The 17,334-nt window shown below is 40.1% G+C and overlaps 1 protein-coding gene across 1 annotated transcript in view; it reads right to left on the bottom strand.

The window, feature by feature from the left end:
* Nucleotides 1-429: 429 nt before the first annotated feature.
* STUM (stum, mechanosensory transduction mediator homolog) overlaps nt 430-17,334 on the bottom strand; it is a 103,224-nt gene continuing 86,319 nt past the window's right edge. The window contains exon 3 of the mRNA XM_051993419.1: nt 430-9,537. Coding sequence (XP_051849379.1) covers nt 9,503-9,537 — 35 coding nt within the window. The 3' untranslated portion in view covers nt 430-9,502. The remainder of the gene's footprint in view (nt 9,538-17,334) is intronic.

The following is a 17,334-nucleotide window of genomic DNA, read 5'->3' as shown; positions in this document are numbered from 1 at the left end:
ACGTTGTTATTAACCTCATTCTGCAGTTGAGAAAACTGAGGTAGAAAGTGAGTTGCACAGGGTTGTCCAGCTACTATCTCATTTGAATTCAAGTCTTCTTGACTGCAGGCACAGCTCTCTAACTACTTCCCAACCTCCTAGCCTCCTGAAAGCCTGGTAGCTTGGAGAATGACTTAGACAAGCCTACCAGGTAAAAGAGGAGTTTCTAAAAGTGTCCAAAGAGGAAAAGGCCTCCAGTAGAACAAATTAGACCCCGAGGTAGTGTTGCTAAGTTCCCACCCTCCACAGTGATCAGCTGTTCTCTGTGGGCAAACTGATAGGAATAACCAACACTACAGACAGGGAGAAGGAAGAAGTGACATTTAGGAGCCATTGGAAACCTGTTCAGATTTCAGACACGTAAGACATAGAAATTTAAGACACTTCCAGAAAGGTCACATGAATGTTTATTACATAGAAAAGAGGGAAAGGAAGAAAAAGTTTCCAAAAGCAATGTCTTCTAGACCTTAAAAAACTTGAATTGCACAAAGAAATATCATGCTTTACATGTATATACATATATATAATGCAACATATGTATATATGTATGTATATGTGGGTATGATTATTTATATGTACATGGAGATATATGCAAGATATTTGGAATCTGTACTGCAAAATATTTCCCATTACAGTTCCTGAAATTGGTGTTTGAATCAGAAACCTAAAACATATTGAATCCTTCCAAAAATGGGAAGCTGCCAGGATGAGGGGGTCTGATCATGATAGGTCTAGAAGGAGCTGTGGAGAGGCCTGGATAGCAGCTGGTCCAGAAGAACTTTCTTTCTTGTTCCTGGTGGTACCACCAAATAGACTGGACTTGGGCACTGGGGTGAAGTCTGGCACCCGGGCTTGTAGGCGCATGAAGCAATCAAGGATTATAGAATCATTGATTCAGAGATGGAGGAAGACCTGAGAGGTCATTTCATGCAACCTCTTCATCCAACAGAGGAGGAATCGAGGTCCATAGAGGTTAACTTGTCTAAAGTCACATAGCTGGCGAGTGACAGCAGATGCCAGATTTGGGTCCTAATTCCAACTCTAACCCATGTGGAGGTAAAAGCAAAATGAATTTCAATCTAGGAGTCTGGCTCCTGTAGTTAGCAAGATCTGGGACTGAGGAAGGGGAAACTTCTCAAAGGCACCCTAAGCAAACATGTGGATATCTTCTTCTTCCCCTTGAACTCAGGATCAGGGCAATCCATTGGCACTCACTAGTTGGCTATGATTGAAATTCAACAAATATGTCTGGGAAAACTGTGGGGGAAGTGGAGATGGGGAGAAGGTGTACATCTGTTGAGGAATTCTCATTGGGTCCAGACAGTTGAGATAAGTCCCAATGGGTCAAAGAACAAGTCTCATTTGAGGACAATGTAAATATGGAGCAATTGGTCCAACAGAAAAAAGTGAGAGTGGGGAAGAGAGAATCACAAAATGAAATCAACCACAGTACTGAAACATTCTAAGTCACAACAAAAATACTTATCCATTTAAATACAGTATGATGCATACAATATCTTTTGTGTTGCTTTTTTTTTCCCCCTCTTCCCACCCACACACCCCTGTGAATTAAAAAACAAAACAAAACATTTTGGCACTGGGTACAACATTGTAAGCACACAGTAAGCACTTAATAAATTTTTGTTGGCTGAGTGTAGGATTTCTGCATATGAAAAGAGTCTTAAGACTGATAATGACCATTTATCTAGGGCAGGGATTCTTAATCTGGAGTCTGTGAATTTGTGTTTAGAAAAAATTTGATAATTGCATTTCATTTTAGTTGTTTTCCTTTATAATTCCATGTATCTTATTTTATTCATTTAAAAACATTACCCTGAGAATGAGTCCATAATCTTCACCAGATCACCAAAGGGGTTCATGGTACAAAAAAGAATGAGAACTGCTGTCCTCTGGTTTTCTTAGAAGACTGCCCCTAAAGACAATGGTAGAAGCTCTCAGAGGTGTAGCAAGCTGTAGCCAGCTGGGAAGCAGTGGAACAGAATCTACTTCTCCTGCCCTCCTGTTCTAGGTTACTGTTCCTAGGTTATTGCAAAGCTAGGGAGAATTCTTGTTTCTTGCACTATGCAGCTTTAATGGATACCAGGATGAAAAAGAGTTTCAGGAGGGAGATGACTGCCTTTGCAGCAGGAAAAAAAATAGAATCCATATTCTTCTTAGCACCCACTTTGAGAGTATCATGCTTGAAAGGGGATCTCTTGGTTGGGACCACCCACTGAGAAGTTCTAGAGAAGGCAGAGCCTGGGCAAAGAGATCAGTGGAGATCTGAAAAGGGTCAAGACTACATTTAAATCACAAGGAAGCTGGAGGAAGTTCCCACAGACTGTGGAGCTACAAGAGAAAAGAAGTACAGCATGGAAACACAACTGGAAGGTATTTGAGATGCTAACATCCTTAGTAAATGCTGGAGAGAGACTTAGCAAGCTGCAAAAGACACTCTTTTTGGAGCTGTCTAGAGGCTGGACACATCTGGATACATCTGGAAATATTTATGTAACAGTAACACAGTAGAGCAACGTTCATGTTTGTTTGGACTACAAGGTGGTATCATAGTGCACAGAACAGTGGGCCTGAAGGAAAACTCATCTTCCTGAGTTCAAATCTGATCTCAGACACTTACTAGCTGGGTGATCCTGGGCAAGACACCTTCTCATCTGTAAAATGAGCTAGAGAAGGAAATGACAAATCACTCCAGTATCTAGGCCAAGAAAAGCCCAAATAGAGTTTTTGAAGAATCAGATCAGACTGAACAACAAAAACACCTGTTTGGGTAGAGAAGAAGAGTGAACAAGGAAGTAAAGAACATGTAAAAATGAATAGTAGTGATATACTTGGGACTCGCATTCCATCAATGATGGACAACTGGAAGGAGAAATCTATCCATTTGTTCTGCCCCTGGTAATTCAGGACAAAAATCACAACATGAATAATTCATGCAAGAAAGAAGAATGAAGCTCAGGACTGTCTGTCCTGTCCTATGTCATTGTCATGTTATTCACCACCCCTTTCCCCCTCCCCACCCAACATACACATCAGGAGGGTTCTGGGACCATTTGGCTTTTATTTCTGATCTGGATTAGAGATGAGCCATTCTGGAAGGTTTTTATTAGAAGTTTATTTGCTGCAAACTAGTGAGGCCCGGAGAGATGTATATTGTCAAAGGTAAAACCAGGTGTTAAGGAAAATAGCTAGGAAGTGAATCAAGATCCTGAGACTCTAGGACCAGTAAGTTCTATTTCCACTGTATTGCTTCTCTAGACCAGGCTGAGCTAAGCTAGCCTGGCCTGGGCTACATAGCTGAAGATCAGCTTCCTAGGCCACCAAAGACATCAATAGGTAAATAAGCATCTCCATCTATGAACAGAGACATAATATCATCAAATCAAAGAGTCTCAGGTAGGAAGTGGGGGGAAAAGGGCTAGGAAAACTGTTTCTGTAGAATTCAAGTTGATCCCAATTACTTTCCCCTAAAACATCCTTCAAGAGAAACTTGACCTGAGGGGTCCAGGGCAAAAGAATTGGAACGAGACTAAGAAAATGGCTTTGGTGATGGCAAAGTGATTGCTCCTCTAGTCTCTTTAAGCATGGGTAAATAATGCTTAGTGGAACTTTCAGGAAAGCAAAGTACCATTGTACCAAAGTATCCCATGGCTTACCCAGTAGAAGCAGAACTAGTTTGGGAACCCAGATCTCCCAATTTCCACTTTGACAAACATATCCTTTAAGTATCTGTTGAATGCCAAGCATTACATCTTCCTATGCAATTCACATTTCTGAGATTACTTTGCTTCTTATCTGATTCTATCTATTAGGAATTTCCCTCTAAGTAAGTGGGATTTTCAATGGTTGTGTTTCTTTCACTTTGGGTTGGATTGGTAAATTTATCTGTGGTCTTCAACTTTCAACAGTGTTATCCTTTAAGTCGTTCTTCTCAAGGAAGCTCTAAGACTTAAGGAGAAGAACAGAACTGAATAACTTGTATTACAAGGGTTTAGCTCTCAGAATAATCTTTAAACAGCCTATAGGCAGTGAGACCTAAATGCCAGAATTTGATACTAATAGTGCCTCAGTCATATTCAGGCTATACATAAAATGTAGGTAGCTAAGTGGGTAGGGTTGAGCAGAGAAAAGACTTCCGCGTCAGAATGTCTGTGTGGCTTGCTAATAGCCCTGACTTCATTTCAGAATCAAATCAGTCTATCCTAGAACATGTGCTTAGACCCAGGGGAGGATAATGAGAAGAATCCTTTGCAGATTTTTGGTCTGAGTCAAACAGCAATTGTTCACAGGATCTTGGATGGGGTCGCCATCTTGTGTCTGATTCTTCCACCCAAAAAGTTTCTTGGGCACCGAGTTAAGTTTCTCCTTAGGACAAATGCTCTCTAATTCCAAGAACCAACTCAAGAGGGGAAAGAAAAATTATACTGTTTTATTTCAGTTGGGCAGAAATGGAGCGCAGTGAATTGTGTCTACAACTAGACATTATAAATAAGGCTTGTTAAGATGGAATTAATCTCTGGGGGCAGTGAGGAGACCAAATATACAATCAGCTTTGGGTCTAGACCTCTATGATCTTCAGCTGAATCCATCAGTCACCCCAATAACTAAGAACTGAGTCTATCTAGATAACTGACAAGGAACCTCTTTTTGAATCTTCCACAAATTGTCTCCACCCTCAGGGTATCAAGCCTGGCTGTTTAAATGGTGCCTTAGCTGTGGCAGAGGCATGTTAAAAAAAAAAAGAAAAGAAAAGAAACATTTAGAGGAGGAATAATAATAACAGTAAACAAAGCTTCCACACCAACTCAGGAATTTGAATTTAAATTATACATCCTGTAGCAGTTTATACAAAGCAAGAGTCTTTCTTTGCTCACATCAATAATATAATAAAAACAATGTTAGTAAAACATGGTGGTGTGCACTGGAGCCCCTCATTCACCACAATGTTAGTAAAACATGGTGGTGTGCACTGAAGTCCCTCACTCACCACCATGACAATTCATCTTGCCAAATGCCCCTAAAAGAGAGAAAGGGGGCTGCAAAGATGGAGAACATTATCTCTCGAGAGCAGAGTGAAGTCCCCAAAATTTACCCTGACCAGACAGGAAGTGCTAGAGACAAAAATACTATTGAGGAAAAATGTCCCAATGAAAAGAAAGATGTGTCTATGTACATATCTATAGATTTCTATATATCTATACCTAGTTATCTATATAGCTCACAATCTATATATCCATATAGTTATCTCTATAGAGATCTACATATGTAGATATATATAGATATCTACAGGTAGATATCTATATATCTATATACATATACATTGAAGGTTGAGCCATCTCCAGACAAGCCAATTTCATCCAATAAGTTTTTCCCTCCTCTTCAAACCTCAGGAGTTTGAAGAATTTCTTACTGGATCTCCTGCATTCGATGCCTTCTTAAATTATAGCTCTGCACCCTGTCATCAAACAAATATTTCCATCTCTAGGAAAATCAGATCTCTAGCTAGGCTGAAAGCTTTTATGCCTTCCATGCTTTGTTCCCTCCTGGCAGAAATGTTAATTGTGTAGATATTGGGGATGGGGGGGATAATTCTGTTTCCTGTCAGTATGCTGTTCCTTTTCTTCCAGATTGTGATTCGCAAACTTCATAGTGTTTTTCATCTACAGAGTGCTTTAAAAGTTATTAATGAACTCATCCTTTCTATGACTTTGACACAGAGAGTTTGGGAAGCAGAATATAAGGCGGCAGATGATTGATTGCCATCCATTCCCAATTTCAAGTCAATATTTTCCACTTTTGGATAAAGGACAAGAATTCATCTTTAAGAATTTGGTTAATAGAGGGAAAAATTATTTTATGTCTTGTGTCCTGAAAACTGAATGTTGACATGGGATTTCTGAGTGAAGGTTGCAGAGAGTTAGTCCTTGATATGAGAAAGAAATGAGTTGAATATTACTCTGATTCTTATTGGGTAAGATTTCATTTCATTCCATTTTTTCCCCTTCTGATTGGGTAAGAATCATTCCAGAAAATATCTTTCACATTCCTTTTCCTACAGAAATCTGAGTCCTCATTATTTTCTTCTTCTCTCCTATCCCCTTCTCATTTCTTCTATGCATTTCTGTGGTAGGGCATTAGCAGGAAAGAAACAATTTTCATTACATCTTTCATGACCCCTTTAAGTGTGGCTGACATCTAGCTTTCTCAGACATGACCTGTCTCTGCAGCCTAAATGGGACTTGGATAGGGGATGTAATATCTACCATAGTCTGTATGAAATAAAGAAACAGTCACAATTTTTGGTCACTGTTGAGTTAGATTTTTTTTTTTAAATCACAAAGCATCATATAGCGGGACAATCTTCCTTGAGAAGTGAGAGAAGTTTCCTTATAGGGGCATAGAACTAGAATTGCAATACTAATGACCCTGAGGTAGCATAGTCTGGAAAGGCAGTCATTTGCTTTGTCTTGGTAAATTCTTTGAACATTTAGCATTGTATCACTTGCATGTGAATATTTAATAAAAGCATTCCAAAGACAGTCATGATGACATAGAAGAAAGTCAAGGTGTCTGTCCATTATGCTGATTGTTCTCCATGTGACCTTAGATGACTTAATTCCCTATCCATAAAACGAAGATACCAGCTCCATACTGTATCGTAATATAAAATCGAGTTTCTACACCAAAGGGAACATAAGGAATTGTGCAGGTCAATACTCTTTTCCCTGATATATTCTTTTGCCAGTGTATAGTAGGGGACCTTTAAGAACCTAAAAATGATTGTCTCGATCTCAAACACCTACCTTGCTGAGCCTGAGATTTACTTATCTGATATCTCATATGCAAAGGGCTCCAAGCCTAGGAGATGCCCCATCAGTCATGTCTCCTATTCTGTTAGATTCTGACTTGATGACTGGACCAATCTAAAATGTTTGATCAGAATCCTAGACAACTGAATGTTCTTTGCTATGGCACCATCAAAACCTGGCTTAATCATAGCTGGGTATTTTTACTCACTAGGTATATATATTCTCTTAGAAGTAATCTGATTTTGAATCAGCTCACATATCTGATAATGGACTGGTCCTCTTGCAGGCTGCCTGGCTGGCTCAGATTCCAATTGACATAAATATTCATAATTGTTTGTCTAATGGAGATCATGACCTGGGATGATGACCTGACTTCAGTGAATTACTTTCGGTAACATCCCCCTAATAAGGAGGATTTCAGTAGCAGACATTTTCACAGTTTCTGCATCAGTGCTGGACTACCTTGTCATCAATTACATGGACATTTTTCTATTGCAGGGTTAACTTCTCTGATTCAAAAAGGAGCCCTCCTGGGAAAAAGACCTGCCTGTCTTCAGGGGCTGCCAAATGGGTAATTGCACTAAGGCTCACTGAGTGCCTGCGCTAATTCATCCCACTCAGGCTCCTGATGATACCTGTCACTCAGTGAAACCCTACTTGTTTGCTGGATTGCTCAATTTTCCTTCATAGATTACAAGATTTGCTGTCTCCTCTCCACCCCCTCAGCCCTTACCCCTGTCCAAGGCCAAGGAAGCAGAGTTTTCCCAGCCTCCTCTCTTGTCTGTGGAGGCAGCCAGCCCCCATCTGAGGTCTTTCTCTCTCTCCACCCGGACTGTCAGTCAGCCTCCTCGAGAGCAGTCTGAGGTGGAAGGGGAGTGGGCTGGAGGGTGGGAGTGGGCGGCACCAATCCATTATTTTCCTTAGCTGAAGCTGTTTTATCTGATTACGGGGGAGGCCTCTCTCCTTGACTCAGCTTCCTAGAGAGCAACCAGCCCACTCTGAGCATCAGCTTGGAGGATGCTCTTCATGGAACTAATGGCTGTAGACCACTTCTTGGATGAAGCAGAATTTTTTCAGCACAAAGAAATTCAGGCAGGTGGTTGAATCCAAACAAGACTTAAGATTGGAACCCCAAAGTTAGGGAGATTGATTTGGTGAGAAGAAAACCATCAAGGATTACCAAAAGCCACAACAGTTTAGCCCAACCCAACCAATCAATCCCAGGTCAACTCCTTCCTGAAATGAAAGAGAAAGGGCGCCTTCAGAAAACTAGAGGGAGAAAGGGGGGCAGGTGGAGGAAAAGAGAGAATCCAGGGGCTGTCTTTGAAAATGAAAAATGAAAAAAAAAAAAAAAAAGGAAATCCAATGACAAGTCAAGGCTTGAAGTTAAAAATGGTGGTGATGACTGTATTGAATTGTTCTATCTAAAAGTACCAAGAAGACACTTGGTCTGGTAAAGTCCAAATTCTACTTTCCCTAGTGAGAATAAAATTGGCCTAGTGGATAGGTAGATGGACTAGAATGCTCCCCGCTTTAGTATGCCCTGCTCTCTTCACACTGCCCTATAGTTTGGATCTTGGTTAAAGGCCAAATGGAATCTAACATTGACTCCTCCTTTGCTGCCATTAAGGCTGGAGTATAAAGATTTTTAATTTAAAGTACTGAGGAAGGGACTTGGTTCTCCCATGATCCCCTGAGAATAGGTCCTCTCACCCTGACGACGGCCGCAGGGAGCTGAGCATTGTCTCTTGGCTTAATCAGATTAGGATTGTGCCCATGATAACTAGGAAAAGTGAAATCACAATACTATACACTTTTCTATGGTATAGTTGGGAGTATGGTGAGGAAGACGGGGGACTGGGAACTGTTCAGCTGTATTTCAGTCATGTCTGAATCTCTGAGAGGAGGAGTTAAAACTCCCAAAACAACACCCACCTGGCCATTCTTCAACATTAAACTGTGTTCTGAGGCTCACCTGTGACTGGTATTTGACAAAGATGAGGGCTGCCCCACTAGTGGGACTTTTGAATTAAGTCACAGACCCTTCCCACCTCTAGTGCTGGTGAAAATGAAAGCCCTCTGATCACCATCAAAAGAGTTTGAATCTATGTACAAATTGGGGTTCTTTGGGAGGCCAGGAACATTTGCAAGATAGCCAGCATAAAAATTTCCTATAAGCCTTAACTTACAATGAATATATGTCTATTTCTTGACCTGTTTCTGCAGCTCTGTTGCTATCAATAGGAAAGAGAAATAGCTTTTTATTCCTACAATAATTACTAATCTAAATCCTCCACAGAGATAGGTCTTTTACCAAAGCCCAGGGGGCTTTCTGGGGTATGCTGTCAGAGCCCCCTTCTTCATATCTCAGAGTCCCTTACTCATTCCCACAATGCCTTTGTCTTCAGCTCTCTCAAGATTCAACAAGAGAGAAGCAACCCCCAGTGCCTGCTGAGAAAAACAGATGTTTTTCAAAATAAATAATTTTTTTTTAAAAAATCCCTCCCCAAACCCTCACCAAAAGAAAAACATCCCACACCAAACCCATGAAAAACCAGAAGAGAAAACACCAAGGTCTTTGGCCCAAAGATGCTTAACACAGTCTCTTCTGGACTCCCTGCTGGTGGCTCTGAGGCTCACAGCTGCTGTGGGATTCCCTGTTCCTTGTAGCCTGTGAGGAAGAAGCAGGGAAAATGAGGTTAGACTTACTGTTTAGTTCATACAGATTTGGAGCATGGGGTCCTGTCCTCAACCCTGAACAAGGCCACTTCTCTGTGTATTACAAAATATTCCTCATCGTCCCAAACACTGATCTAGACACCCTGGTTCTATAGAAAGAAGTGGGCTGGATTTAGAATCAGCTGATTTGATTTAGAGTCCCTGCCCTTTGGCTTATAAATTGACGTGACCTTGAACAGAACTACCTGAAGCTGTGAAATGAGAGGGATGGGCTAGGTGACCTCTAAGCATCTTCCATCAAGAAGTCTACAACCCCTTTTCTCCCCACCCTCCCCCAGCCTTAGCTTCATCTGTAGAGCTCTGGACTTGGAAGACCCTGTCTTGGGCACTTCATTGGGTGACTCTAGACAAGTTGTTCTCTCAGCCTCTCGTTTCCTCATCTGTAAAATGGGAATAATAACAGTTATCTACCTAGCAGGGTTGTTGTGAGGATCAACTAAAGTAATATATGTAAAAGGCTTTGCATATCTTAAAAGGTGCTATATAAAGATCAGCTGTTAGCCATTAGGTTTCTAATAAAATAGGAGCCAGAATATTTGTTCTCTTTACCTGCCTAAAAGAGTTAGCAAAAGAGTAAATGGACATAAAACATTTTGCAGATGTGAAAAATTGTGCAAATGTTGTAACTAGTATCATATGGGTATTGTGCATCCCTTGACCACCTAAGAAGGCATCATCCACATAGAAGATGCACCTGGGAGCCTGAAAAACTGGCTTATATATGGAGAGTCTATATTAGCCTACCAGGGAGGTGGAAGTAGTATTTTTCTACTGGTGGTATATGCAGAACTAAATCTTTAAATCTTACTGATGGCATAGGGGGTGAATGAGGGTTTTTGGGGGGTTATATTTCTATCTGAGAGTGAAGAAGTGAGGAGGGCCTGAGGAGACCACCTCCTTCCCCACCTCCAAATTCCATTAGCCTCTGTGTTCTCAGGGATGTGGAAGTCCAGAAATTCGCACTTAGATGTTGCTGTCAGCTCAGCAGCAAATCCCTGAATAACAAGGATTTGGGGATGCATGCTCAGCAGGATTTTGGACATGAACTTAGTATGTAATATGAGATAAAAGACCCAAACTAAACTTTGAATTTAATCTCCCTTCTCTTCCCAGAAACTGAAATGATATAAGTGGAATTATGCTCCTAAGATATTAAGGGAAATGTTTGTTCTTGCTATGACTTTGAAATAAATATTCCTCTGTAAAAATTTATCTGCTATTAGGGAAGAGGTGGGGCCCCAGAAAAAAGGAGGAACATAGGCAATGGAGGCTTGAGTCAGTAGGAGAGGGGACTCCTCAGTCACTTCAAAGTACCAGATAATGCTAAGGGAGGAAAATATAATAGACCTGATTCTGAACAATGGGACCAGAATAAACCATGCTGTTGTTGCTCAGTCATGTCCAATTATTCATGACCCTGTGGCCCATAGTACCCCAATAACCATCCATGAAGTTTTCTTGGTAATGATTTTGGAATGGTTTGCCATTTCCTTTTTCAGCTCATTTTACAGATGAGGAGACTAAGGCAAATAGGGTTAAATGACTTGCCCAGGTTCACATAACTAGTAAGGGTCTAAGATGGAATTTGAACTCGGGTCTATTTAACAACAGACCCAGCACTTTACCCACTGAGACAACTAGCTGCCTCCATGTTATAATAGCAACAACAGCAGGCATTTGCATAGCACTTGTAAGTTTGGGAAAGGCTAGGCAAATGTTATATTCATTTAAGCCTCACAACAGCTCTCTGAGGTAAGGGCTACAGGGATTAAAAGGAGAAATTAACATGTATAGCCTTCAAAGCCCTCTGAAGAGCTGTGGGAGAGAGGATGCTCACTAATGAACCATTGGTCTCCCAAGAATTCACTCAGGTGCTTCGCCCATGGCAATAGATCTATCACAAGGTATCCCTCCTTCTAAGATTGCCTGGTAAAATCGTGAAGCTGGTGAAATTCATTTTTCTTCATCTTTCACCTCCTCTTTCTGGGTCTTTTCCCTTAGTCCCCCTCATTCCCTCTTTCCTCAGGGAACTAGCATCCAATTCTCTCCACCTTTCCTCTTATCAAAATCTGCTCTGGAAAAAAGTCTGGATAAATTCATAAACACTGTGCTATCAGTGACTAGCATAGTTTAACCTACTTCTTCTCTCTGGGGATGCTTACATTTTAACAGGAGACAAAAGCTGTAATCGTAGAATTCCAGACAGGCTAACAGGTGGGGAAAATGGGAAGGATGTGGGTCTGGAGACTAAAAATCACATTACATTTCTTGTGTTGACTCCGATAGCCAATTCAGCTAAAGGATTTGGGGAAGGGGTCAAGAATAATTTTTTGAATTGTTTATAAAGTGGGGACTATGATTATTACACCCATTTTACAGATGGGGATAGTAATGTAATAGACTGTGCATTATTTTGCATACATAGAGAAGTGTACAAGAAGATTTTTTTTACTAATAGGGACTTTAATTGCAGAGATACACAAGAATATTCCTAGAGCTTGAACGACGTCAGGTGATAAATTGATAGAGCACCAGGCTTAGAGTCAAGAAGAGTTCATACTTGGCCTCTGACATTTGATAATTTTTCGCCTCCCAATTCTGGTTGCTTCAGTATCCTCATCTGTAAAATGAGGATAATAACAGTACCTTCTCAAGGTTGTGATCAAGTAAGAAAATAAATGTAAAGCATTTAGAATAGTGCCTGACATATAGTAAGTGATTTATCTATCTATCTCATAGTGAGATATAATCAGTTATTATTATTATTATTTATCATAGGGAGAAGAGACTGAAATCTCCCCCTTATTTCCATTAAGCTGCCAATCAACATTAGGTCAGCCAAAGAATTCAATTCACTTCAATTTAATCCACTAAGTAAGCATTGGCTCATCTACTATTGTACTAAGTGCAAAGCTAGATGGGGGGCAAAAGCAATCTTTGCTCTTAAGGTACTTAGAGTTTTAATTAATTGCTCTGGCCACTGATGATTGATAGCAGGGACTGCCAATGTCAAGGAACACAGGACAATGATGATTGACCCTACAGGGCATTGATTCCACACACCAAAAAAAAAAAAATGTTGCCCTGGTCAACAGTCTCAGGATGCAAAAGGATAAGCCAAAGTAACAGTGGGTATTCCTGAATACTCTAGGTAAATGAGGGGAGGAGAAGAGGGGAATGGGCTACCAGCTGGGAGTCTGGCATCCCCACACTGGATAAAGCCTATAAAACTCCCAAAGTAGTTATCATCTGTAAATTGTAATCTCTGTAAACTGGATGCCCATAGTCTGGGGAAATGCCAGTGATGATTAACTGGGGGAAGGGAAGGAGGCTGGAAGATAGATTTTTTCCTGTGTGACCCCATCAGACAAGGGGTGATCTCTAGACTCACCTTGGGAAACTGGTAGCAAGCACGAAGATGTGAAGCAGGCATGAGAGGGAAGGGGAAAAAGAGAGAAAGAAAAAACACTGTGTGAAAAGGAAGACCATAAGAACATTTGAAATATTCAAAGGGAGGAGGGATAGACCTGGGGAACTGAGCATAAAACAAGATTGCCAATTTCACAAAAGCAAAATTCACAGGCACAGGAGCTCTAAGTTGTCCCACATTCATTTTAAGCAATCGACCACCATGGATCAGTCTCCCCAGCTAAGGGATATTTGCTAAAAAGACAAAGTTCTATGCTTTAAAAAATAAAAATTTAAAAGTAAAATCTAGTGAAAGATGGTCTGTTTCCTCTGACTGGTAGATGTCATGCTTTATGCATGCAAGAAAGTCATTTCTAATTTCTCAGCAAATCTTTAAGAAAAGGTCATAGGTCTGGGGCAAAAAATGACACAGACATAATTGGTTCTTAATAAATGATTATTGACTGACTGACTGAAATACTTAGGTGATATTGCTCCTTTCCATCCTCTCTCTGTCTTTTCCCTCATTCTTTCCATGACTATCATCTTTTCTTATGCTCAGATTTTGATGGATTCAGGTTGTGTCTGTGTGTCATAAGTGACCTATCAATAATTTGTAACCGTTTTGAAGAGGGTGAAATATCCAATAGGGGCAACTTCCTGCCTGTGAATTATATATACACATGGTTCAGGGTGGGCTACCATTCACTAGATAGGAACCATATCCAACAGCTGGCATTCTGTGCAAAATGCTGCAGGAGAAAAAACACTGACTTTGGAATATGAAGACAAGTTTAGATTCCATCTTTGTCTACTAATTATCTAGAAATCAGTTTCCTCCAGCACAAAATGAGAGTGAACTAAATGACTTTGGAGATCTCGTTCAACACTAAATTTATAATGCTACACACTGTGATCCAGGATGTTGGGGTTCAAACAGTTTTTCTCTTTAACACTAGTATTAACTATTTAATAATGGAAATAGAGAAGAGCAATGTTCTTAAGTTTGCAAATTTAATGCTCTTCTGCATATCACATTTTCTTTAGAAATTTTCTTGGTAAATTGTTACCCTTCTGCCTCCTTCCTCCAATCTCCAATACTTTAATGAGCATGTGCCTATCTGGTTGTTGATGAGGGAAATTCAAAGCCTGGTCTTAGAGTTGGGAAGAGTTGGTTTTGAGTCCTGCCCTTGATCCTTATGAAGTGGGTGGCCCAGAGCAAGGATTTATTTTCTTCATGTCCCAGGGACTTAAGGCAATGCGTACAGATGAGCTGCTGAGCTCAATTAGTGAACTGAGTTTCCAAACCTGGAAGATTTCTTCCATAATAGTATAAATCTAAACCTTCTCCTCCTCCCAAAATTAATTAGAAACATCACTGAATTCTTTTTTCTCTTCTGAAACTCCCATGAGATGAGTAGGCTAGCCCTTGATACTAGAAGTGTGACCCAAATGAACAAATCTGAGCTTTTATGTAAAAAGACCAGAACTTAAAAATCTCCAGAGTATTATGAATGAGCCTACCATCCTCAAAATATTTTGGGAGTGCTTTCTAAAAAAAAACTGCTTTTGGATCCTATTGCAAGTATTTCTTTTGACTCTATAAAGTGATGGCAAATCTTCCTTGGAAAGCAGATTTAATTTTTAGAAATGGCTAAAAGCGATTTGTAGCCAGGACTGGTGTGGGAGTAGATGATTACTCTAAATAATATCATTTTTTGGCCAAATGTGGGGAGTGATCATAAAGTGCTGAGTCTGATTATTTTGTGCATAATTGGTAAACCAGGTCTGGAAGCAAATTCCCAAAGAAGAATTCTAATCTGGTTCTGCATAAATGACATTATTGGAATAAATACAGCCTCCCAAGGTTTGAAAGGCAACATAAGCCTACCAAGATGGGAGCTCCTGGCCTTGATCGCTCAAGGAAACATGAAACTCCTAATAAGATATGTGCAGATGGGCAGGAATCAAACAATCAGTAAACATTTAAGCACCAATTATGTGTCAGGCACTGTGCTAAAAACTGGAGGTTAAAAAAAAAAAGACAAAAAGTCAGTTCTTGCCTTCAGGGAGCTTGCAATCTAATGCAAATAAATATATACAAAACAAGCTACAAACAGAATAAACAGGAATTCCTTGAAAAAGGGAAAACTTTGGAATTAAGAGGGACTGAGGAAAGCTCCCTAGAAAAGGTGACTACTTGAAGCCAGAGAGGTCAGTATTTAAAGCAGTGTTTATACAGCATGTCATTCAGGGGGAACAGCCAGAGTAAATACCAAGAGAAAGGAAACAGCCAGGAAGCCAGTGTTTTTAGACTGAAATGAACCCATCTTGTATGATTTTTCTTGTGATTACTATCCCTAGTTAGTTCAAAGCCAGATGTAATTCCTCTCCCTTCTTTACTGTTTATCACTTTATTTCCAATTTTTAGCAATTTTTATCCAAGTTTATCACTTTATTTCCAATTTGTTTGACAAAGGAGGGACACAGTTGATTTAAATGAGTGAAGCAGGGTAACTGAGAAGGAACCCCAGGTTGGAAAGCTTTTTCTATCCATTCTTACTCCATTCATATTCTATGACCATGAGCTTGCTTTTTTTCATGGAGGGCTTGAGAACAATGTGACATGTGCTGTAAAAAGCACCTTGGGCTGAGTAGTGCAGCAGAACTTGGTCCTAGTCCTGGCCCTGCCACTCACTAGTGACATGACTGTTGTCAAGTCAGTTTCCCCATCTGTATAATAAGAAAGATTGGACTAAATGCTATTAAAATTCTTCTGTAACATTCTATTCTGATCTGCAAAAATTGAGATTCATATTTGGCTACCTGTATCACAGGCAGGAACATGTTGGTAATTGTTTAACAACTGTTTCCCTAAAGACCCTGACACATTTTAAAGTTCAATTTGCCTTATTAACATTTTTGCATTCTTTCTTAAATCTAGGCAACCAACAAAACAATAAATCAAGCCCTCATATGTAGCATTTCTTGATTAGCTTTCCCCTTAGAGCCGGCTCCTGGGCACCCTTGCTCCAGGTTGAAAGGGTTAAATGAGATCTTGGGTATAAAGTACTTTGTGTAGGAAATGTTCATGTTGAAGGGATATAAATTGTGTTATATGGTAGCAGAAAGTGGAGCTTTCTTCCCCTTCTCCCTAAAGTGAATACAATCAAATCTAGAAGGGTGGAGGAAAAAAGAGCCTGATTTTCCTCTCCCTTTCACTGACTGTAGTATCTTAGATGAGACTTTCATCCCTCAGTTTACTCAACTGTCAAATGAGAGAGTTGCTCTCCATGCTCTCCATGCATATTTCTCCTGCATTCTGGGATTCCATGAACACTTGAGAACTGAGTTGCTGGAATTTTGGGAGGCACTGATGTCAGATGCTCTATTTTAGAAAGCCTGGAAAGGGTGAGCTCTAGGGACTATGATGGATGCTTAATAAATTCTAGCACAAGAATTCCTAAGCAGAAACCCTATTTGACCAAGATATGAAGGAATAGAATAGAGGTAGGGAAAGAGACCAATAAAGGAGGTGATGAACAAAGATAGCCTGTTATCTGCGAATGATCCATAAAGATCTGGGCATTTCCACTGGCTGTCCCTCATTCCTGGAATTTTCTCTCTCGTTATTTCCACCTCCTCCTGGCTTCTATAAGAAGCCCTCCTTAATGCCAGTTCCTTCCCTCTGTCAATTACCTCCAGTCTGTCCTGCCTATATTTCATTTGGATATAGTGGTTTTCTATGATTTCTCCCCCATTAGACTGTGAGTTTGAGAATAGAGACTGTCTTTGCTTTTCTTTGTAATCCCAATGCTTAGAACAGTTAGTATACAGCAGGCTCTTATTAAACACTCACTGGCTGACGGAGCAAATCCTCATAGTTTCAGAACACAAGAGAATTGAAAATTAATGCTCTGTCTGCTCCTATACTACTGGAAAGTAGGATTAGGAGTTTAGTAAATGTTCACTCTTCTTTCTGCTCCATGTAAAAGTTTAGGCTATCCTCAAGTCATTAGACAAATGTCCAATCTCCTCGAAGGCAAGAGTTCTTAATTTTTTTTGTCACAGACCATTCTGCTATTATTTGTTTTTAGAATATGTTTTTGCCTATATTCATAATTAAAGAAAATGCTAAATTTTAGTTAGTGGTTAGTAAAAATAGAAATGTCTTTTCTCCAAATTCACAGGCCCCCTGAAATTTATCCAAGGACCTCTTGGGATGAATGGGTGGATGCAGAGGAACTCAAGAAGCCATACTCTAGGGAATCAGTCCTGAAGATGAAAAGGCTGCTAAAGTCCAAGAAAGTTCTTTTGAGAA

This window comes from Antechinus flavipes, chromosome 4 (assembly GCF_016432865.1).
Source record: "Antechinus flavipes isolate AdamAnt ecotype Samford, QLD, Australia chromosome 4, AdamAnt_v2, whole genome shotgun sequence".
Classification (NCBI taxonomy): domain Eukaryota; kingdom Metazoa; phylum Chordata; class Mammalia; order Dasyuromorphia; family Dasyuridae; genus Antechinus; species Antechinus flavipes.
This window is presented reverse-complemented; position numbering and strand designations above follow the sequence as displayed.